At 37.5% G+C, this 24420-nt stretch overlaps 1 protein-coding gene across 1 annotated transcript; it reads left to right on the top strand.

Annotated features, from left to right (window-relative positions):
- The first annotated feature begins 2072 nt into the window (after positions 1-2072).
- On the top strand, positions 2073-18649 carry LOC127567396 (uncharacterized). The gene is made up of 5 exons (XM_052010261.1): positions 2073-2161; positions 2378-2713; positions 11667-11780; positions 15474-15562; positions 18486-18649. The coding sequence occupies exons 1-5, from the start codon at positions 2086-2088 to the stop codon at positions 18573-18575; spliced, it is 705 nt and encodes a 234-aa protein (XP_051866221.1). The 5' UTR covers positions 2073-2085; the 3' UTR covers positions 18576-18649.
- The last annotated feature ends 5771 nt before the right edge of the window (positions 18650-24420 follow it).

Genomic DNA, 24420 nt, shown 5'->3' with positions numbered 1-24420 from the left:
AGTTTTGCTCCCCTTATCTCAAGAAGGATTATTTCCCTTGAAGTGTAATACAGGTTTAATAGAATGATTCTAGCATTGGGAGGGCCATTCTATGGAAAGATCAAGCCACGTGAATCTCAGCACAGAATGTGCAAATGAGTATCAGGGAGAATTTAAATTTCTTAATAGGAAAACATAGAAAATAGTTTTAGGACTGGGGAGCATATTGCATCAATTTTCTAAGGTTACTCCTGTCATTTTGCTTCAAGCAATATTCAGGAATGGAGGACTTTGCATTTATGAACAATTTTAATTATAGCTCCCGGAAATTTATTTGTATTTATTTTCACAACCTGGCTAGGTTGCATCTCCCCAATCTGTTGAGCTGACGCAGAACAGCTGATTGGCATTCATAGCTGATGACAGGTTCTCAGCCTAAAATGCCAGCTCTGATTTTTTTTCTTTCTCTACAGATTCCACCTGGCTTGAAAAAAAATTCATCCATGCATTTTTTAATGTGCAAATTGCCCGTGATGGCCATTTTCCACACATGAGATCATGTTAGAGATTCCAGTTCAATCAGCAACCATCATGAAATTGTCCTTGGTACTTCCTTGCATGATTCAAGTTTGCCTGGCATCATTTTCACCACTAATGAGATCAATTGATATGTTGTGCATGTTTTTTCCATTGCTGGAAGAAACTGGAGCTGTTTGGAGAAACTTACAACCTTAGTCCTAATGCAGCATTTCAACCCGAAATGTCACCAATTCCTTTCCTCCCACAGATGCTGCTCGACCTGCTGAGTTCCTCCAGCAGATTGTTTCTTGCACCTACATTCTCTTGTGTCTCCTTACAACCTTAGTTGTTCGCTCACAAAAAAAGCATCAGGAGCACAACATCAGGGTTTGGGAATGAGAATGCAATTAAAGGGTCTGGCCTGTCACTTCAGTGCTTGCACAACATCTTCCAACTTCACTTTCCAATGCTAGAACTGCGTTAAGTAATTCACTGGAGCTCTCTTTACAGATGGCAGCCTCCTTGTAAAAAAATGGACATTGAGTGTCATGCGGTAATTACTCGCCCCTTGATCATAGTTTGCAGTGGCTTGGGGCCACTCTCAGCATGGGAATTGATCATGCCAATTCATTGAACTGGGGTGTGGGGAGGGTTGTGATGTGGTGCCCAAATGCACTGGAACGTACAGGGTCATAGAATCAGACAGTACAGGTACAGGCCCTTCAGCCCACCATATCCATGCTGACCAACAAGTACCAATCTGTACTAGTCCCATTTACCAGCACTTGGTCCATTACCTTGGCAATTCAAATGGGAATTTCCCTGCAATTCTTCCCTGCAATTTCCCTCATGGCCATGGCGACCTTTCTTTGCTGTGAATGATCTTTAAGTGCCAACTCACTTCCTAGAGGTTACTATAGCAAAGGTGTGGTCGCTACAAGCTCTGCACATAGCTTAGGCAGGAACTACATGAGACTTGTTTCAGTGCATGAGGCTGCTAAGTGCCAATGCATTAATTTTAACTGCCTTTACCGACTTCACAATTTTTTGGGGTGATCAGAACGTATGCATTCCATGCAGCACTTGTTTATTGCACCAAAATAGCATGAACTCCAGTTTCTCGGCATCAGTCACATGGTAGAAATTGATGAAAACCAGTTTTCATCAACTTTAAGAGCAGATCAATGGTTTCAGGAAAAGAGATACCAGAAGTGAAATGATTATCTTAAGAAAACAATTTCAGGAATGTCTCTCATTTCTGGTATTATTAGCATAGTTCAGAGAACAGCCTACTTTGTCAGTTTAGCTAGCTTTGTGATTTAATTTGGACACACTACTTCCAAATCATATTACCAAGCAGACTTTATTAGGGGCTTCAAACTTGAATGGCAGTTTTGTGAAACAGAGGGATTTGTCTAAAAATTTGGAACTTTTCAAAGGTTAGTACCTTTGATGTAATAACAGATATCAATCAGACGTGGTTTTGACGTAGAAACGGAAATTTATAGCACAGCTTGCCTTTATGTGAGTCAACCAAAGATTTGCTGTGCTGAATGCAGATGCAACAGGTTCTCAGTTGCTGCCAAGATGAATCTTAATCATAATTATTTACACTTGATACAGGCATTGTATTGTGTCCAAGTATTAGCTCAAGTAACTGCAGGTATGTTTATGTTTTACTTCCTCAAAAATAAAACTACTTCTAATTCTGCTTTTCTACTAGCATTATTTAAATGAATATAGTTGGGTAAATACTGTAATAAGTACCTGCCTTATAGTCAAACCCTTGTAATGTTCCTTGTTGGTAGCAAATATATCTTCTTTACTTGAGGCATAAGCAGTTGATTGCTATAAGCTGATTATTCCTTTCACTTAACAGTAGTCATGGAGGAGATCAAAGTCTTTCAGACACCTCCAGAAATAAAGGCTTTTGAGGGAGACACGATCAATATGCAGTGCTCTTGTGAACAGGACGAAACGATTGAAAGTATCAGGGTAGATTGGACCAAAGACTCAAAGTCATTGCTTCAGGTAACGACAATGAACCCAGCTCACATCAACAGAAGTTTTTCTTCCATTAATGAAACAACTGCAGAGCTGACAATTGAAAATATTGTCCGACATGATTCAGGAATGTACTTCTGTGAAATGTTTGTTGAAATACCACCACCAGTTCAAAGAGGCCTTGGGAGTGGAACAAAATTAACCGTGCAAGGTAACTCCCCATTAAATTTGTGTAAGTATAACTTCATACATAATTCTTTGAGCACTTCTCAAACAAACATTTTTAATCCTTGCTTCCTAAAATGTGTCCTCTGATTTGTGAATGTAAAAGAACATCAATAATTGATTTGTAAACATAAGATCAATTGTATTATTTTCATATCAGTATCCATTGTATCCATTGTATCCACAGTATCCATTGTTAAAAATGGTAGCAGCAAGACTCAGGATCTCTCAGGATCTCTAAACTTCGTGGTTCCCATTATCAGAATTGTATATGCTAGTCTTGGTCTGGGAAATCACATACAGCTGCATAATGAAAATGACATCAAATCTATTGCTTATATTGAAAGGACATGAGGAACTACAATAATAGGTATGAATGCCGTCATTCTGAAATAAAAATGAGATACTTAACGGGAAAAGGCAGGCCAGAGTAATTTGAACGGGAGACCTTTGAACATTTCCACCAGTTCCCATTTTTATTTGTCATTTTGATTTTACAGATGAAGTGGTATCACAGGAGAGTGGAGTTGATGGGAATACGGGGAGAATAAAATGGGACTAGTGTTAGGATGAGGGTAAAAAGGTGCTTCATAGTCAGTGGATGATTCTATGACCCTATGAAAATCTTTTAAGGGTAAAGCCGTTGAAAAACGCAAACAACAAACACAGTGAAGTTAATTCACATGCCTATTCTTCAGTGTAAATATTCAGTACTGTTAAACTTCATATTAAATTGTGCAATGGATTCACAGGTGCATTATCTTAAAACAACACACAAAACACTGAAGGAACTTAGTGGGTCAGGCAGCATCTCTGGAGGGAAATGGACAGTCAACGTTTCGGGTCGAGATCCTTCATCTGGACTGAAAGATTTCGACCTGAAACATCAACTGTCCATTTTCCTCCATAGATGCTGCCTGACCCACCAAGTTCCTCCAGCGCTTTGTGTGTTGCTCCAGATTCCAGCATCTGCAGTCTCTTGTGTCTGCATTATCTTAAAATGTTGTATGCAAATTATTAACAATACTGTGGAAAAAATTAAATTCACAGGAGCAGGATACATAGATATATTTATACTACACCTTTCACCACTATGATTAGAACATTGCTTGTTTTATCACAAATGGGTATAGACCAAGAGACATTCAAAACATAATGAGATTATTATTTAAAATGGAAGAAAGTGAAACAACATGTGAAGAGGAGAGGGACTGGTATTCATTTAGATACTAGAAGGACTAGTGCTGTACTATGCACAAAGGGACCATTGACCCTTGTGCTGTAATTATTATTATTATTACTTTGAAGATGTTTTCAAGGGCTTGCTTGAAGTGAGAAATGATTCAATAAAATTAGCTTTGTTTATTTGGCATATGCTTCCATGGCATCATCTAAATGACATCTGCCATTTCAATATGTCTAAGGAAAATACTGGGAATTTGAAGAAATCAAATACAATTTATATGCTGATATAAACAATCATCTGAGTGTAGTACTCTTTATGTACTGTTATGCTAAGATTTTTGGATGGAGAAGTGAACTTCAATAAAGCAATGTGAACTTCAAGCAGTGAACTTCAATACAGCAGACTGGGAGTAAACACAAAATTTGCATTGGGAAGTTGCAACTGGCTAAATAAAAGTGTTTTAAACTTCAGTTTGCATGAGAGATAATTATGTTGCAACCAGCAGAAAGCTAAAACAGAGTAAGACTACACAGAGTAAGTAAACACAGATTCCTTGGTGGAATTCAAATTAGTCAAATGAATTCCTCTGTTATAAAGTCAAAGTCAAAGTCAAAGTTGAGTTTATTGTCATATGCACAAGTACATGTATGCATAGGTGCAATGAAGAACTTATTTGCAGCAGCATCACAGGCATATAGCATAATATAAGTAGCATTCACAAGAAAAATATAAATCAAACATAAATTATACACAATTTTTACAAGAAAAAACACAATTAGAACAAAAAAAAAGTCCATTTTAATGCAAAGTGATCAGAGTGGGTCATAGTGTTGCTAAACTGTAGTGGTGATTAGGGTTTTGCTGGTTGGTTCAAGAACCAAATGGTTGAAGGGAAGTAGCTGTTCTTGAACCAGGTGGTGTGGGACTTCAGGCTTCTGTACCTCCTGCCCGATGATAGCTGCGAAAAGATGGCATGGCCTGAATGGTTCTGAGTGAAGGTGGAATTGCTTTGTATCAATGCAAATGGCACCTTAACTGCTGGTCATGACAGAACAATCTGGCATACCTGATCACATTATGCACCAAAATATATTAGAGAGTTACATTAAAGGAGAAAAAGAAGGGTAGGAACTTACTAAGCAAGCAATACACATATTTCTAAATTTTTCACTTGCCCATCTTTCCAGTATGATTGTGCTTTCAGGATAATACTAAACTGAACTTCAAATTGTATTTTTCAATATTAGCACATAAATACTCAAAACATTGACTGTTTTAGAGTAGGTGAGATTAAACATGTGGGAATAAGTTCCCACATGTGGCATTTAACAAAATAACAAAGTGAGAGATTAAGAGAAACATTTTCATGTGGAAGTTTATAAGGACTCAGAATATCCTGCAAGAAATTAATCCGCAAAAGTTGATAAATATTTCAAACAAAAAAAATTAAACACTTTGAATAGTTTATTGAGAGCTTAAATGTTGCTTTTATTCAATGTATGATCTAACATCTTTGCTGGTGAACTCTAGCATCTCGAGCCCTCGGTCAACATTTGGTATGCATCTTGGACTTTTCTGTTCATCATGATTTTTGTTTGCAACTTGAAGAGTTAGCTAGAATTTTTCATCAGAATGTTGGGACTTTGAATTCATTGCTTATTTTAGAATGCAAACCCGTGGTCACTTATCAGAATCTAGATTATCATATGATCTGTCTAGCAAGCTTCTGCACTCAGAATGTTGTCTCAATCTATTGCAAGGTACTTAGAGAAGTTCAAAATCCACCTTACTAAACATTGATTCAAAATTAAATCAGATATTTCAGTTCCAACTTTTTGTGACAAAATGCTGGTATTAGTTATTCTTATTGGATCTTGGTACACTTTATTGCTTTATACATTGTATTTCAGGCATTGGTTAACCATGTTTGCGATTGCACCACCACTCTTAGTCAGGACAAACAAGCTTTTGATGAAGTTTTAGATTTTTGATCATCTTGGTAAAGTTGTTGTTTGTTTCTCAGGCTGGTAGACACAAGAACTTTGAAACTTCCATAGGACCACTGACATTGTGATGGTGTGGCTGGGTCTTATGGACATTTGGCCAGTGTATCCTCCAGGTCCACTGCTGACAGATAAAAATTATTTTTTTGTGTCCAGAAGTACTTCTAGGGTCAGATTTTGTAATAAGTGTTTTTTGGTCAGTTTCTGTCATCATGTCATCTTGTTTGTAACATCAGGAGACAGAATATGAGATACATACTGATCACCTTCATTATTCCTGCTCATGGTTACAGGGAGAGGATTTTATTCAATACATATGCTACTTGCAGTTCTATTTCCCTGTTGTAAAACAGAAAGCTTGTATATCCCAAACACATCATTAAAATTGTGTACATAAAATGTTAATTTGCAAACTATGGCCCTCAATGGGTTGATACTTTCCCCCATTTTCAGCTGTGAACATTTTGAAAAATTGGATTATAAACCTCCAACCATTTGCAAGGCTCATCAGAGGACTAAACAAAATCAAATGTGAATTGTCTGACGAAAATCAGTATTGAATAAAATCAGTAGTTACCAAAGCCAAACCATCACAATATTTTTGCAGGACAATGGCACTACAATAGAAGAAACAAAATAAGCCTTTACTTAAAGTCATCAAAGGTGAGTTGGGTGCAGATGCATTTAACTGAGAAATTTTATTTAATCACATCTATTTAAAACCAATACAAGCTTAAGCACGATAATGCCATTGTCCGTGAATATATATAGTTAATCCGGGTGTTTAAATTATGATTGGTACAACAGAAATTTAAATTAATGATTATGTTGGAATTAGCTGGAATTCAATTAATGCTCTGATACTCTATCACAGTAAAATCAATGCACAGTTCATCTCATGAAGTAAATTGGATGGGATATTGGGCTCTTTAAGTGTTCCTCTAGATGCTTGGGCTTCACTTTGGGATTCCTATTTCAGTTTTGTCATCGGGTCCCTTTCAAAATATTTTTATTCTTACTAGCCAGGCTTATTAGCCCACTGGAGCTTAATAATGTGTTGTGTGTAAAATCAACATTTACCTTATTCAATCAGTTTCATAGTGACCAGATTAGGTTAAAATAGGCCCTGTGCCTCTCTTTATTTACTTATCTTTTTATCTGCTTAATTATTCCCCTAGTTTATTTTGCCTTTATTATATATACTTCAGGACTTAAACTATTAACTAACAATTTTGAAACAAAATCTTCAAAACCTTTTACTGTCTCTTATCTGTTTAACATCTGAGAATCTTTCCTCTCAGCCATGAAACTTTGTAACGTCACCACAAAATTTTTACCCTGAACAATGGAAATGTAATTTAAGTGAACAGACCATCAAAGGCTAAATAATATGATCTCTACAATTTCATGGATATTTTTGCAAGGTGCCAATCAACTAAACAATCATGCATCAGATGTTTTAATAGTCAAGTTCATGGCTATCAAAGAGGAAGACTTTTTAAAACTGATGTAGCTAAGATGAAAAAAACTATGAAATTAGCATGTTTAACTTCTTCAGGAAATTCAGACCACAACTAATTAATTGCTCTTAAGCAACATCTCTTATTTATGATAACCTGTAGCAGTCAATTTGCATTTAACAAGGTTCTGCAAATATGAATGCGACAAACAATCAGTTGATCTTTGTTAGCGATGTTGTTTAAGAGATGTTGTTTGGGCAGAGTACTATGAACACTTCAGTGCTCTGATTCCAAAGCTGTCATAGAATTGTTTAATTGTTATTTAACAGACACCCTTCCTAACATTACAATTTCTCAATGTCTAACCAGTTCATTAGCCTTATTTGCTTGAGTGATCATTTTCTTACAAAAGGAATTAAACTCACAGGGAATTACAGTGAAATGACATAAGTATTGAACATTTACTTTGCTGAAGTATCAGGGAAACTAACAAGATCGGCATAACATTAGAAGAGATCATAAAAGATTTTAAAAAATTAGGGGAAATAAACATAATCTTAGGGTGGATATAAGATGAACCCGGCTAGATTGTAACAATGATTGTAACAACCACATCACTAAGTTAACAGAGTAGGCATGTAAGTTGCATAATTTTAGTATAGTTCAGTGGGGGATGATGAATTTTGGTCAGAAGAGTGGAGGAGCAAAGAGATCTGGAGGTACAGATACACAATTCACTGAAACTGGCCATTCATTGACAACATTAAAAAGAAAACCATTCCTTAGACTGGAATTCATTTCTAGAAGAATAATTCTAAGAAGAGAGAAGTTATGTTAAACTTGCTTCAAAGTATACCAAGTCCATATCTGAATTGCTGTGCACATTTCGGGTCTCCATAAGTTTAAAAAAAAGTCATGTAGTGGCATTAGGGAAGGCACTAAATGATTCATTGGAATTATAACAGAACTGGGAGGACATACTTATCACAATGGGCTCAACAGACTGGAATCCACTTTGGAAAATAGAAGGCTGAGGGTCAGGCTGAAGAAAATAAGATAATGAAAGATTTTAGTAGGGAGGATATGGAGAAAATGCTTTCATGTGGGATAAAGCATAACTAAAAGTCAGTCATTAATGAATCCGATACAAAATTTAGGAGAACGTTCTTTTCTCCAAACAGTGGTAAGAATGCACTAAACAACAGAAGGATTTGAGATAAATAGCGTCAGATGTATTTAAGCATGAGGGAGAAAGAAACGGAGGGAAATGCTGATACAGTTGGATGAAGCAGAATGGCGGGAGCACAAGTACCATCATATCGTCTGTGGGGCCGAATGGCCTGTTTTCTTGCTACAAACTATATCAGAATTCTTCACAGTCAAGTTTATGTCAAAGCTAACAACGATACTGATATCGTTGTTAGCTTTAATAATTCCAAATTAATCTTTAGTTTTCAGTGACAAGGTACTCATTACTCCAAAATTGTTTACAAAATTATTTTCCTTTACATACAGTAACCATTGCACACTTTCCTGTTAAAAAACTGCTCGAGTCTTGGTACATCACTAACGTCATTAGGTTTACTGTTCTTGGCTTCTTTAAATAAACTCTGTGGTGCAAATGCATTTATTTCCTGTGTCCAACGTAAAATTATCTATTCTGTTGTTCGTTTGAAAGTCAACTAAATGTTTAGTATAACTTCAGGGTTGAAATGCATTGTAAAAATATTCTCACTTACAGATTCTACAAAGTTCTTTTCATCATCTGATAATGATTGTAGTTTAGCTTGATAGTTTTATTACAATATTGTAGATATAAATCTGAATCCCACTCAGAAGGCTGTGCAAACAAATCCACGAGGACTAAAGTACAAATTTTGGTTGACACTTCATTGAAATGCTACCATGTAAATGAAATGTTAAACTCAGGCACTGTCTGGTGTGTCTAGTGGAATAAGAACAGAAAATGCTAGAAATACTGAACAGTCTGGCAAATTCTGTAGGGAGAGACATAGAGTTAATGTTTCAGGTTGATGACCTTTCATCAGCACTAGGCAAAGTTAGAAATCAAGCCTGATGCAATTTGTAGAGAAAGGACAAGGTTAAAAGGAATGTCTGAGATAGACGGGCAGCTGGGATAAGCCAGGGAATTGCAGGCCTGTAAGCCTTATATCAGTAGTGGGAAAGTTATTGGAAGGGATTCTGAGAGACAGGATTTATTTGCATTTAGAAAGGCAAGGATTGATTAAGGACAGTCAGCATGGTTTTGTGTGTGGGAATTCATGTCTCATGAATTTGATTCAGTTTTTTGAAGAGATGACCAAGAGGACTAATGGAGGCAGGGCAGAAGACATTGTCTGAGTGGACTTTAGAAAGACTTTTGACAAGGTAGGCTGGTCCAGAAGGTGAGAACACATGGGATGCAGGGAGAGCTAGCCAGCTGGATACCAAGTTTGCTTGGTAATAGGAGACAGAGGGTGACAGTGGAGGGTTGATTTTCAGATTGGAGGCCTATAGCCCGTGGTTGCCGCAGGGATCGACGCTGGGTCCACTATTTTTTGTCAAATATATTAATGATTTGGATGACGATGTAGGTGGCATTATTAATTAGTTTGCAGATGACACCAACATTAGTGTACAGTATAGTGGACAGCAAAAAAAAGATTATCTAGGGCTACGACAGGATATTGAGCAACTGGGAAAGTGGACAAAGGAATGGCAAATGGAACTTAACTCATATAAGTGGGAAGTGATGAATTTTGGGAAGTTAAGCCAGAGCAAGACATAAATAGTAAATTGCAGGGCCCTGGGGAGCGTGTTGAATAGAGAGACCGAGGGGGATACAAGAACATATTTCCCTGAAAGTCACAACATAGGTAGACAGGGAGGTGAAGAAGGCATTTGCTTGCCTGCCTTTAGTGGCGAGGCATTGAGTACAAGGGTTCAGACATCATGTTACAGTTGTAGAAAACATTGGTTAAGTTGCACTTGGAGTATCATGTGCAATTCCAGTTACCACACTACAGAACAGATGTGATTAAGCTGGAGACAGTGCAGAAAAGATTTACAAGGATGTTGCCTAGACTGGAGGCCTTGAGTTGGAAGGAGAGATTGGATAGGCTGGGTCTGTTTTCCCTTGAGCAGAGGAGGCTGAGAGGCAACATGATAGAGGTATATAAAATTAAGAGTTTATTTTAGGAGTATATAGATACGTATTATGTACGTATCTACCTACTACTTAAATAATCTATGCTCCTGTTCCCGTGCTAGTGAGTATCACTCTCTGGGCATAAAGTTTAATCCAGTATCATGTTGTATTAATTTGTGATTATCTTATTCTTCTGGATTCTCATTCTCATCTTGCCCTTAACTGGAAATACGTTTACTTTTGGCCTGTCCTAGCAAGCCCCTTCATAATTTTACTGACTATTATCAGGTTTGCCTCTCAGATCTACATCTTAATTCCATTTAGTGGATTTTAATTTCATAACACTTAAGTACCTTTGTTTAACAAAAATCTCTCAATCTCAGTTTTAAGATCTGCAGATCCTGCATACAGCAGCATTTTGTAAAGAGGTTGCTAAATTTCAACCATTCTTTCTGTGAAGAAATACTCCTAGAAGTCACCCTTAAGCACCCAGCTCTAATTTTAAGATTAATTCTTGTTCTGACTGCCCCAGCAGATGAAGTGGTATCTCTCTACCTTGTCAACATTCTATTAAACAATTCAAAGATCATTAGATTATCCACAAAGACGAAATAAATGTAATCTATGCCGTTCCTCTATTTAATGCATTCAGCTCTGTTCCTCTCTGACAACTTTAAGAGAGCTAGAGAACTGGCTTATATCATACATAACAAAGGAAAGTAAATATAATTATCATTGTACAGCAGCTCATGAAGTGTAAAATCAAATTTTGTTGCTTTATGCAAATGACGGAACCAGTTGAAGATCTCAATATTTTTTGGGACATTTGCAATGTCATCAGCATAAACTGATCAATTTATCTAGGATACATCTTCCTCGGCAGGATATTAAATAGATTCCCTCGGACTGCTGCTAGTTTTATCAATATTCACATTTTAACAAGAAACAATATTGTTAAATCATCACAAATTCAGAATTATCAAAAAAATTTTAAAATTAAAAGCCATCCTGTTTTTCAAATGTCACAATATTCAAAGGGTGTGTTGCTACGACTAGTATTTAAATATTTATTTTGTTCCTCCTGATAGTAGTTTAGATGAATTTCATTTCATTTGGTAACTCTGAAACAATTTTTTATCTAGCGTGTCAGAACTACGGTCCTAAATTTGCTGCACTGATACTGTTGGTGATAATCGTTCCTGCAATTTTGTGTTACAAGCAACAACAGAAAAGGCAAAGAAAGGCAAGAGCACCAGGTATGTGCACCAGTTGTTAAGAATAAGGCTTTCAAACTGAAAAGTGATGGATCAGAACTGCATTTGGATGCCCAAAATGCATTGACATGATACACTTCATGGTACTTCATCTTCCCTATCCACAGATTTATCTCCTCACACTTCTTTTGAGGTATAACACAAATAAAGGTGTTGAGTTTGTAGTGGAGGGTCCACAGAAAAGCATAATGGATAAGAGATCACTTTTAATATTGAAAATTCTTTAACCAAACTCTGGATGTCCTATATGTCATGTTTCCTTAGAATGCAGAAGTAGGCCGTCTGGCCCATTTATCTCCCTGCAAACTATTCTTCCTCCCATGCCTGTGAACTTCTTCTGCGCACCCACCCCCCCACAACAATAATTCGTTTCCCACTCAATTACACTAAGGGCAATTCACAATAGCTAATTAATCTTTAGGCTGTGAGAGGAAATCAGAGCACCAAGGGGAAACCCACACAAAGGCTCATCGAGAACGTGCAAACTTCATACAGATAGCACCCAAGGTCAGAAACATGGGTCGAAGTTACTGTGTGACAAACTCCCTTACATTCCTAGTACTTTGGGATTACAACAGAATATTTCATTATAAACTTATTGGCACAACACCCTTGATTCAATTGCTGGGAATTTCTGCTACTCCAGAACTGTTCCTGCTCAGCTGATGTAATATTGGCAGAAATGCCACAGAACCCTTGCTTACAGGTGTGAACAGTGTTTCCACCAAACTTCTGGCAAAGCAACAGCAATGAAATGGTTAAAGGCTTGAGGAAAAATTCAGATAGAGATATGGCATTTCTCAAAATATGCTTTATTATACTCATGTGAAATATGTTGAAAATGATAATACTTCAGATATTATTAGCCAGTTAGCAAAGGGTGGTGTGTATTTGGAACTAGTAGCCAGAATTAGTGATTGAGGCAGGCAGATTAGCAACATTTAAAAGCCATCTAGATAAGGACGTGGATAGGAGACTTTTCGAGGGCTATGGACCAAACACAGGCAGATGGGACTAGCTCGCATGGACAAGTTGGGCTGAAGGGCCTGTTTCCATGCTGTATGACTCTATGACTATGAATCTAGCCCAGAACTTACTCCCAGTGGTAAACTTCCCACATTTTCCATTGCACAGCCCATCGTACAGACGTAAATGGCATCGTGGAACAGAACCTGAATAGGTCTCAGCTACAGAGAAAAAAATTAACAGCTGGCTATGTTGCAGTCTGAGTTTTAGTTGACATTCAAACTCTCCTACATCCAGAAATGTACCAAAACTTTTAAGAAATAATCAAAATGCTGAAAACTTTAACAATTAGAAACTAAAAAAATAAGGTACATTAAAACAATTAGAAGCTGAAGTAAAATTAATTAATTTGAAAAATTGTTTATTTCATAGAAGATGCCTTTCTCCCTTGCACTTGTTCCTTTCTATTCAAATGAATGGCATCACCTGGCAGAGGGGCGGCAGCCAAATTCTCCAGTGGAGACTACTGGGGGTTTGCAGAAAGTTAACGCTTTCTTCTTGGATTCCACAAGGAGTTCAAGGACAATGCTTAGTCAGCAAAAAAAACATCAAATACCTTTCAGGATTTCTGCTCCATGCACACGTGCACAGAAGCCTTGAACTTCCTAACACTCAGCTAGTAAATGCCATTGGTTTCACACAGAACCGCTGGCATTTCTCAGGAAAATCCAGCCCATTAAAATCAGTTTGACCACAAGGCATGTGAATATTGTAAATGATCATGTGATCTTCTGCTTTTTATTAATTTGTTCTTAGTTCTTAATTTTATTTTCCCAGAACACGTAACCATGGCTTAAATAGTGATGTCCATTTATAATGGAATATAATATTTATTTTAGAATCAACATCAAATTTATAGATTTTTTTAAATGTTGGATCTGAACTGGTATTTATTAACCCAAGAGTTAAATGGTCAAAAGTATCAGAGGCATGATCCATAAGCAACGTTTATCGAGTCTGGTGTGGCCATATATTACAAATTATGTCTGAGGACACATTGGATTGGAGTAAAGTAGCAGGACAGGAAATGTAGGTCTTACAGTGTGGTGAGGCAGGCTTTCTAGCAGTCTATGTTAGCAGTTGTGCAACAATACCACAAATGCAAAACACATTTTCATGCAATTAACATTATGTGATATCTCATAATTTAGATGGATTCTGACACCGTTTATAAATAATACACTAACACTGTTTGAACTCACCAGCACTATTAAATGGTATTGAGTAGGGCAGGACACATGTGTATTGTGGACTTGGTATGCATTGTTTAATGAGGCCGGGTGGGGGGCGTTGTTTGTACCTTCTTCTGTCCACCCTCCCTTATTCTAATCTCTTCTCTCACCTCTGATTCCCTTATGCCCCACCACCCTCCTGTTTACTCCCCATCCTAACATATTGTGCAGCCTCAACATCAGCTTTGGTGAGGGATGGGCTGATGTTCGAAGATCGCACAGAATGTGTGTGCTTACAAAATATAGTTTTTATGTCAGCGTGCGTCAGTAGATCTGCTCAAAAGTTGGTGATGTTTTTTGTGAACTGGAAACTCTTCTGGAGACATTTTGCTCAGGGACAAAGTACCTCATTTGGGGACTGTCCTGAGATAATGGGGATATTTGCTTTCCCTATTTTTGTCCTAAGATTAAAATATATCATGGTGGTTTAAATTGCTGGACTAGTGGCCAGCATTTTGGATCATTGAACCAGAAACAGGAGTTCAATAAAACCATGCAATTAATTAAAGTCTGGTATTAAAAAATAACCTAGCCTCATTATTGGTAGCCTTGAAGCTCCGAGCATCCTTAACTAATGAATGAAATCTGTTGTCCTTACTGAATATGGCTCACGTGTGACTCCTGACCAACCAATGTGGCTGACTCTTAACTACCCCTTCAGCTCAGGGGCAATGAGGGATGGACAATAAATACATTAAAAAAAATCCAAGTTCACCTCTGGTATCTACTTGATTAATCTTCACAATTTTGCTGCTTCTTAGTGCAATGAAGCCTAATTTAGATAACGCATGGTGAACCTCAACCTATTCCACAGTCAGTGCAGTTGCTTCTCAGCAACCTTCAGCTGGATCAGCAGTTCTGTTTGGGCTAGGGTCCATTGCAGTGTAAATTCAGTGGTGAGCCCCCCTCATGAGGATTAAAATAGAGCCATGTTTGTGCTTGCAGTAACAAGAAATTAGTATTATTTATTTTATGATATATGAATTAACATTCATCTAACATTTTTAGATAGCAGTAAAATGACTGACAATAATGCTGTTTACATTTACATAGGCTGGTGGAATAACTGAATTTTTTGCTATGAATTTTTTGGATTATATTATTTGTACTTAACATATCATTTAATATTATTTTGAATTTCCGTTGCTTCTCTTCAGACGTGCTCACTGGATGTTCAAATGATCTCTAAACAGAAAATGCTGATATTTGCAGATTGTGTCGGACAGGCCTACATTTGATTCATAGAATCTTACTGTAGTTTATTATATAATTTGACTAGTAATGAGTTTGGCACAACATTGTGGGCCAAAGGGCCTGTTCCTGTTCTGTACTGTTTTCTGTTTTATGTTCTGATTGTATTAATGTTACATGAAGTAGAATACCCTGATTCATTTATTTACTTACTTTTATGTGTCAGATGGTATTGCGATGGAAGTGATTAATGAAGAAAACCAAGAGAATGGAGGAAATGAGGAAAACTCATCGTCAAGAGGCTCATCTCATTGGGTATGTTGGAGAATCGAGAATCAATTCAATCACATTACCAATTTCCTTGTGTCATTTGGGTTTTTGAGAAAAATGGCATTGTTTCATAGACCCATAAACCTTCCATGTTAACCAGTTAAAGAAGACAAAAAGGGACACTAAAATATACAGAAAATGCCGGAAATGCTCAGTGTAAGAAGTGGAGTTAACGTTTCAGGGAGGTGACCTTTCATCACTGGACATGGTTGGAGATAATAAGTTTGCAGACAAAAATGGGAGAGGGATAGAGGAAACAAAATGGAAGGTCTAGGATAGGGTAGAAGGAAAGAGCGACTGAATGACAAAAATGATGTTGGAGCTGACTGAAAGAGGGTGGTAAAGGCTAGTGAATTATGAAAGCTTTTTCTGGGAGGGACCTAAATTGGAGGAGATAATAAAATAAAGATGAAGAAAGGCAAAAAAAAAGTGTGACTGCTGGACTTGTGAGGTACAAAGCTGTATTGGGTAAATTTCTGAAAACATTGAATTCCAGCTGGAAGATGAGATGCTGTTCATCTAACTTACATTGACCTGTTGGGACAGTGTAGGAACATTGAAACACGATGCATAGAAAACAGGTGCAGGATTTGGTCATTTTGCCCAGAGCTTACTCTGCTGTTCAATATCATCATGGGTGATCATTTCTCTCAATACCATTTTCCTACATTCTCCCCATACTCCATAATGTCAAAGACAGGGATCAATCAGTGTGTGAACAGGATGGAGAATTAAGGTGACAGGCTATTGGAAGCGCAGTGCAGTTCTTCGATCTGCGTATGGTGTACGCAACGTAGAGGAGATTGCATTTAATGAGCATTTAATGCAGTGTACTGAACTGGAAGTGTTAAAAATGAATTGCTGTTTCAAATGGAAGCATTGTTTGAGTCCTTGGGAAAGGAAAAGGAAAAGGGCAGGTGTTACGTCTCAGTTGCACGATTAGATGCTGTGAGGAGCAGAGTGGGTGTTGGTGATATGAAAAAGTGACTCAAGGGGTTGCAGAGGGAACAGAATGCTGAAAGAGGGTTGGAAGATGTGTTTGACAATGATGTTATGTCTAAGCTGGTGGAAATGACCAATAATCCGTTGTATGTGGAGGCTATTTGGGTGAAAAATGTGGATAGGGGAAACCCTGTCTTTATTAGGGATGGAAGGAGAGACCATCAACCAACCAAAATTATACCAATATTTACACAATCAACCACATTTCAGAGGTCCAACGTTCTACTTATTGAATGAATAAGTTTATTTCTTCCTGACAAAGTGAACAAAGAAGTCAACACAGATATCAGAAAATCATCTTAATTTTTTTAAACTTAATTTGATAGTAGTATTTTGGTTATAAATGTAAAATATTTCTCAAATTGTTGAATCGTATGTAAATTGATGCCATTAAAAATGTAAAATTGTAAAGTGTTTTACCAATATCACTTTACCAATATCCGGGACTTACTTAGCACAAATTCTTTTGAGTTCAATATCCCAAATTAGCACTGAGTGTTAGAGTTGGCAAGGTTAGTTTATAGTTAGACACCTGGTACTGTTAACCTGTTAGCAAATTTGTTCATCAAATCTGTAGGCTATTTTAAATATAGGTATCTGTCCCCTCTTTAAATTCATGTCTGTCTTGGGCAGATGTCCTTCACATTTTATTTTTTTATATTTGGGTGAGAGTTGGCTCAAATTTAATTTCCCTTCTTAGGAAATTTCACTTAGATACAAGGGACACACCTTTACAACTGCCTCTGCCAATTAGGCTTCTGAACTTCAGATCTATCAAATATTCTTTAACCCGGAATTTCTTCCTCAGAGTTTTGCCATTAATCTGAAGGTGTTTGAAAGTGTCCACCTTAATTTCTTTTTTCAGAAGCACCACTGGTCAGCATGAATGATGAATGTGATGGGCCAAATGGCCTGTTCCCATTCTGTATGACTCTGTGACTTCATGATAAAATTCTTGGAGGACATGACAGGGACAAAAGTGTACATGTACCATTGCTTCAGTTTAGGATAATTGCAAATCTGACCTAGAAGTTTTCCTTTTGCAGTTTAAAGCCACCCATGATTCAACTTTATTGTTATTAACTTATTGTTATAGTTACAAGAGATCAGCAGGAAAACTAATTTGGAAAACTTCCCTCTCAGATTCACCAGTATGGATCATGGAATGGCAGGTCTGTTATATGCAGAGAGATTAAGTAGGTTAGATTCAATTCTCTAGAGTTTAGAAGAATGAGAAGTGACCTGAGAGAGTGGTGGAAGGAGAGTTGCTGACAGCATTTAAGAAGTGTCTAGACGACCACTTGATTTGCTGAGGTATAGAAGGCTACAGGCCAAGTGCTGGAAGATGGGATTAATATGGATGGGTGCCCACTGGTCATCATGAATGCGGTGGGCCAAATGGCCTCTTTCCATTCTGTATGACTCTATGACTTCATGAAACATTTAACATTCTTAGAGGACTTGACAGGATATTTGTGGGGAGGATGTTTCCATTGGCTGAGGAATCTAGAACTATAGGTCACAGTCTCGTAAAAGGACTGAAACCACGTTACAAGAGAAAAGAGGCAGTGTAGTGACACACTATAGTAGAGGCTAGTCCACTCAATTCTTGGTTACAGGGTGAACAGTCCAATGTGTAATGCAAATTGGGATTGCCTCAAATCCTCAGTAATGTTCATGCCATGTTCTGAATTATATGAAAATGTATAATATATTCCAGAAAGGCTTGGGGTTGCAAAAGCTTATGATCGTAAACTTAGAATCAGCATTAATGGACTTCGTCCTATTGATTGGGAATGAGTCATTTAAAATTAGTTTTCTCAAAGCAATCTGACTAATACATAAGAAAGCTATGATTATTAAAGAGGGATCCAGTCACTAACAAATAACCCATTGGCTTTTTCAGATGACTTCATCGCTTTATGAATCTTTTGATTACTTCACAATCAAACAAGAAGAAAATGAAGAAACTTGTTGCAAAATATCAGACAGTTGATTACAAACAAGGAGAAAAACACTTTCAAGATAGAGTTTGTGTTTTTGGCTTTTCATAATTTCAGACAAAGTCAAAGTTACAATCCTCCTGAATACTTTGCCATTATCATATGCATTCTTGGTAATAGGTGGTACAATCTGCTTGACAACCAGTATTAAATACCACGGATCAGAAGGACTAAAGAGTTAACATTCCATTCTCCTTACTGCTCTCAAATGTTTTATGGAGCCACCACCAAATGATGTAGAATCATGTTCCCAGAAGGAGTTTGGGAATGGCATGGGAATAGGCTTTTAGCTGAAGGAGCTCTTTAAACCGGGGGAACTTCTAAAGGAGAAAATCAGGAAGTAAATAAAACTGTGAAGGATACCCTCACAATAAAGGGTAAGAGTATTCCACCATTTATTTTTGCTTGTTATAGTTTGGATTTTATTCAAATAAGATCATAGAGTAGCTTAGGTAGTGGTGTGGATTTGAACATTTGTATAAAGAGGTTGGGTGCTCTCCATCCGAATTTCTCTGCTGTGTGTGCTTTTGGGAGAGTGGCCTCTAGACAGAGGCAGGGGGAGTTTGCTATGGGATAGTGAGGAAGTCAACAACAATAATTTGCACTTCTATCCCATTTTAGCACCTTTAAGGAAAATGAATCAAAGCATTTCACAACTAAAGCAACTTAACAGACCATAATGAGGGAGAGTGATGAAGGGTGACTGGAATAATAAAACCTATAGCAAAATATGAAGGATGAGGTTTCAGCAGTAGATTAGTTAAGACAGGAATGGAGATAAGCATTGTTAAGGAGGTGGAAACTGGAGTCCTAGAAATGGTGCATATGCGTGATCCAAAGATCATCCCAGGATTGTGAATTGTTTGGTTCATTGTTAGAAAAATCAGGAAGAGGAATGGAATTGGAGATGGTGAATAGTGGGACTGAGAATGATAGTTTTTGTTTTCTCAGTATTCTGCCCATCTGATGCTACATGTTGGACAAGCAATCTGACAATTAAAAGACAGTGAAGGGGGTCAAAGAGGTGATGTGAGACGAAGCTGGGGATTGTCAGTATAGAGTCATAGAGTTATACAGCATGGAAACAGGCTGTTCGGCCCAACTGGTCCATCCCGACCAAGATGCCCCTTCCAAGCTAGACCCATTTGCCAGTGTTTGGCCTATAACTTTCTAAACCTTTCCAATTTATGTACCTGTCCAACTGTCTTTTAGAAGTTATTATTGTACCTGCCTCAACCAGATCCTGCATAGATATCACCCTTTGTGTAAAGAAGTTGCCCCTTTAATTCCTATTAAATCTTTCCCCTCTCACCTTAAACCTATGCTCTCTAGTTCTTGATTCCCCAACTCTGGGAAAAACACTGAGTACATTCACCCTATCTATACCCTTCATGATTTTATACACCTCTAAAGTCCTAGCCTGTCCAACATCTCCCTACAAATCAGTCCCTCAAGTCCTGGCAGCATCCTTGGAAATCTTTTCTGCACTCTTTCCAGTTTAATTACACCTTTCCTATATCAGGGAGACCATGTGAAGACAAATGGTATGTTGTTGGATAATATTGCGAAAGGATAGCGTGTGGCTGAGAATAGGAGAGGTTGACAGGTAGGTTCTTAGAGGACATTAGGTGTAAGGGTTCAGCTGTGAGAAGAGAAATCATTGGAAGTAGGAACCAGGTGAGTGTGTTTCTACCCAGCTGGTAGAAAACATTGGAGGTGGATGATGTGGTCAAACTCTTATGTTACAGACAGGTTGAGAAGGATGAAGAACATTAGATTACCGTTATTGCAATCTCGTGTAATTTGTGGACTTTGATGACAGAGGTTTTGAAACAGTTGCAGGACCAAAATCTTAATAAGATGGATCCAAAATGGGACTTCTAAGAAAGATGATATGAATATGGGATGCTGTGCATTCAAGGAGGTTGGAAATGAATCATTAATGTTCAAGGATGGAGTGGCTAAGGGTTCCCTCTGTGAGGAAAGGATGAAGATGTGAGATTTAGGGAAAAAGACAAAATTAGGAATGGATATACTTTGCAAGTTACAGACATTAATTAAAAAGTATATTGGCACTAGGTTTGGCAGGAAGGACACCTTCTTGGTTTTCTATTAAAGTGATTAATAAAAAAACCAGAAATAAATATCTAATGGACTTAGTTTAACGTTGTATATTTCATATACATATTGATCACACAGAGGAGGCTATTCTGCCCATCTAATCTATGTCAGCTCTCAGAGCGTTCCCATCAGTCCCATTCCCAAATATACTGTATATATATCCCTGTAACCCATTCCCTCTCATGTTAACTTCCTCTGATGCTCCTGCTACTCAGAATGTGAAGAAACTGAAGCATCTTGGGGAAACACACAGTCACGGGGATAATGTGTAAAGTCCCCACAGAAAGCATCCAGTGTCAAGATCAAACTCAATTCACCGGAGTTGTGGGCTGGAATGCAGCAGCACTAACTGCTATGCTGCTGTGCTGCCCATAAACTGCAAATGAAAACTGCAGATTTATTTCCAATGTTGATGGGATAACTTCTAAAACTTTAATGTGCATCAAAGTTTAATTATTAAGAAGATTTGTTGCTGCAATAAAAGAATTCTCGATGAGTTATTAGCATAACAATTCAAAGCAGACAGCACAAACCCACATGTGTGTCTAACAGGAAATGGAACATTTTTGAGTTCTGTATCAGGCAATCAGTTGACATATTGAGTCATCCAACCAGAAGAAGTAGTTTCCACAGCACTATTTAATAATTTCAATCTTTGAAGTTAGAAGCTAACTTTTTTTTATCAAAATCATGTTACAATAAAAAATACAATATTAAACAACGTAAAAAGTTGCAGATTTTTTTCTAATAATCTTACTCATTCTTAATTAAGAGAGTAATGTTGCATCAATTGTCTATGAGGTTTGTTTGCAATGGGATTGTTTCAATTTGATTTGACAGGATTGATAAAGGAAGAGGAGTAGCCCTTTCCATCTGCAGAATTTGTTCAGCCATGCAATTAGATCTTGGCTGATCAATACCTTAGTTCCACTTAGATACTTTAGCTCTACATGCTTTGACAACCTACCAACCAAAATTCTAATCATTCTTGATCTTAAGATCCAACAGGCATTTGGAATAAGATCCCATTGGATTAAGATTCAATCCAGCAATCATAGGTGTTTAGGGGATTGAATTTATAATTTTAATAGTCCTTTGTAAAAAAACATGTTTTCTGATTCTGTTTCAAAACAGTGCAATTCTAATTTCAAGATTATTTTCTTTTATTCTTGATTCCTCAATCAAAGGAAACAGTTTCTTGGTTACTTACCCTGTTGGATTCTTTTAACATTTTAAGCATCGTAATCTACTGTATTCAAAGGGATGCAAACCAAGTTTGTGCAATTACTCAGTCTCTTAATTTATCCCTCTAAGTTGTGGTACCATTCTGGTGAATCTACATTATACCATGAGAACAGCTAAATGATTGTTTGAGAAAAAAGAATAATGTTATTGATAGAAATTTTCAGCCAAATGCAGCCAGCGTCACATCTCTGTCAAAGGGAGAAATACTAAACAGCTTCTACATAGCCCATTATGAAACAGATGACCTAAAACTTCGATCTGTTCAAATTGTTGCTCAGTTTCTGGGTTTGAAACTCTTCAGGGTAGGGAGGCTTGTCCTTATCATCCATTTTGTGGGAAGTGAGAGAGAAAGCAGAACAATTCTGTGGGCTTCTGATGATCTCTGGCCAGAGTTATGATGGAAGACTCGGAGGCCCAGGTGTTCAAGGGCTCTTGAGTATCATCAAATGCACTGCTAAAGCACATTCACGGATGATGAACAGGGGTTCAGATGTGAGAGAGAATAGAACTTGTATAGCTTGTGATGCGAAAATTATATCCAACATTAAATGATAAGCTTTCTGCATAATCAAGAAACCTGAAACTTACACTCTTCCATTCACTCAGGAGTGGAATGAGGTAACTAACACAGTGCTGAGGGGAAACATAATCTATTTCAACCAGATCATTATTGCTACAGAGGCTGTCTTCCACGAAGTTTTTTAGGCTATATGAAAAGTGTGCTCTTACAACACTTAATAGTTCATTGTGCTTCTTTTCTTAAAATTGTAGACCCAGTCTGAGGTAATATTCTATGGGTACTGTTAACGTTTCAGTATCTTGCACAAGTAACTATTCTATATTTGTTTGACCATGTCAAAATTGCAGCAGGGGAAGGACATCAAGTATATGCTGTCCAGTAGGCTTCACTGGGTAGCAGTCAGGAGTTATTTTCCTTCCTGATCCTGAGGTGGGAAGTAACATTTGCCACAAGGTCAATATTCAGTTAAGTGTGGCTTGATTCCATTCTGGGAGTACATTTATCAACTAATCCAACAGCCACTTAAAAGCTTGAGTCTAATGTTTAATCGAAATGTCAGTTTTCTACAAGATTTTTATGTCTTTAACTGGTTCCTGAATCTTCCAACATGCAAAAATATATCTGAGTAGTTGAAAAATAACTTCAGAGGCTGTTTTCATCCATTTTCTTCAGTATATTTATCAGAGAAATTGAACAAGATTTACATACTTAGCAGCTTTTACATGCCTTTCAGGGCATTCTGTTGCACTTCATGCCCTGGATGCAGTTTTGAAGAGCAGTCATAGTTGCAATCCAGGGATTGTTTAGTTTCACATAATAGCACAGACTGCAAAAAAAAGGTAGCCAAAAAATGGTAAATCTGTATGTCCTATTATATTTTTAGCTTATAATAATGACAATCAGGTGTTTGAACAGGAGGAACAACACAGCACGCGGTCAATAACAAGTGATAAACTTGTGAAAGGGCATTGAAGTGCCTCTTGCCCTGGGCAGGATTTGGCCTGAACTCCCCATTCTCTTGTTATTCTGTTCAGAGATGAAAACATAATTTCACAGGTTCACCACTGTAACTGGGGGAAGAAAAAATAAAGGCATACTTTTCTGCTGCACCCTGCATGTAGGTAATGTGGATAAAGTGTTGAAAAAATTGCATGACTGCTCAAAGTGAAAAAGGAGCATTTGGGATGGTACTGAGCATCTTGAGTCCATGCATTGGAAGCAAACACAAGCACAGCAAAAACAGCAGAACTGATGCACCACTTCTCAAAGTAAACAGCCTCTGTCTGTCAGCACCTCCTGTTCTTCCTGTTCTACCTGTGGTACAGTCTGCAATCCCACGCGGGCCTCATCAGACATCTCTCAGAACCCACACAACTGGGGAGGAAACAAGTCAGCTTTGATCCCTTGTGACTACCCAAAAAAGCAGAGGGAGAATCTCTTTCTTGCATTGGCATGCTCCCACATTTTGTGACAGGACTTGCACCTCTTGCAAACTGATATAATTATTTCTTTTGAACATCTAAATATAGCTTGTGCTTATTGACCAGGTGGAATGGTAGATTCAGGCTGGTAGAATGACTAATGTGCACTTTATCACTGCAGTTTTATACAGCTAAGAACTCAGAAATAAACTAAAACCTCTGTCATAATAAAAGGAGAAAATGCTGGAGATATAAAGCAGGTGAGGTTGAGTCTATGGGGGGAGGCATCTTTTTTTTCAGATTTACAACATCTGCAGTTTTTTGCTTTTTGCTTTAAGCCTCTATTGCTTGTGTAATTTATGCAATGCTATGAACCGACATTGTTTAAAATCCTGATGAAATGATTCACCTGTTAGATGGAATAAACTCATGAGAAAGGCTCACCTTTTGAAAGAAATGGTTTTCAGAATGCTGAATTTATAATCTATTATTTTAGATAGAGTACACTACCATTTGCAATCTGCTCCTGAA

The sequence above is a fragment of the Pristis pectinata genome, chromosome 2 (assembly GCF_009764475.1).
Source record: "Pristis pectinata isolate sPriPec2 chromosome 2, sPriPec2.1.pri, whole genome shotgun sequence".
NCBI lineage: Eukaryota > Metazoa > Chordata > Chondrichthyes > Rhinopristiformes > Pristidae > Pristis > Pristis pectinata.
The sequence above is the reverse complement of the archived record's forward strand: the minus strand, read 5'-3'. Positions and strand labels throughout refer to the sequence as shown.

Coding starts and splice junctions, on each gene's coding strand:
- LOC127567396 (XM_052010261.1), top strand. CDS start 2,086: ATGAATCTTAATCATAATTATTTACACTTGATACAGGCATTGTATTGT. Junction 2,162..2,377: donor ATTAGCTCAAGTAACTGCAG/GTATGTTTATGT, acceptor TTCACTTAACAG/TAGTCATGGAGGAGATCAAA. Junction 15,563..18,485: donor CAAGAGGCTCATCTCATTGG/GTATGTTGGAGA, acceptor TGGCTTTTTCAG/ATGACTTCATCGCTTTATGA.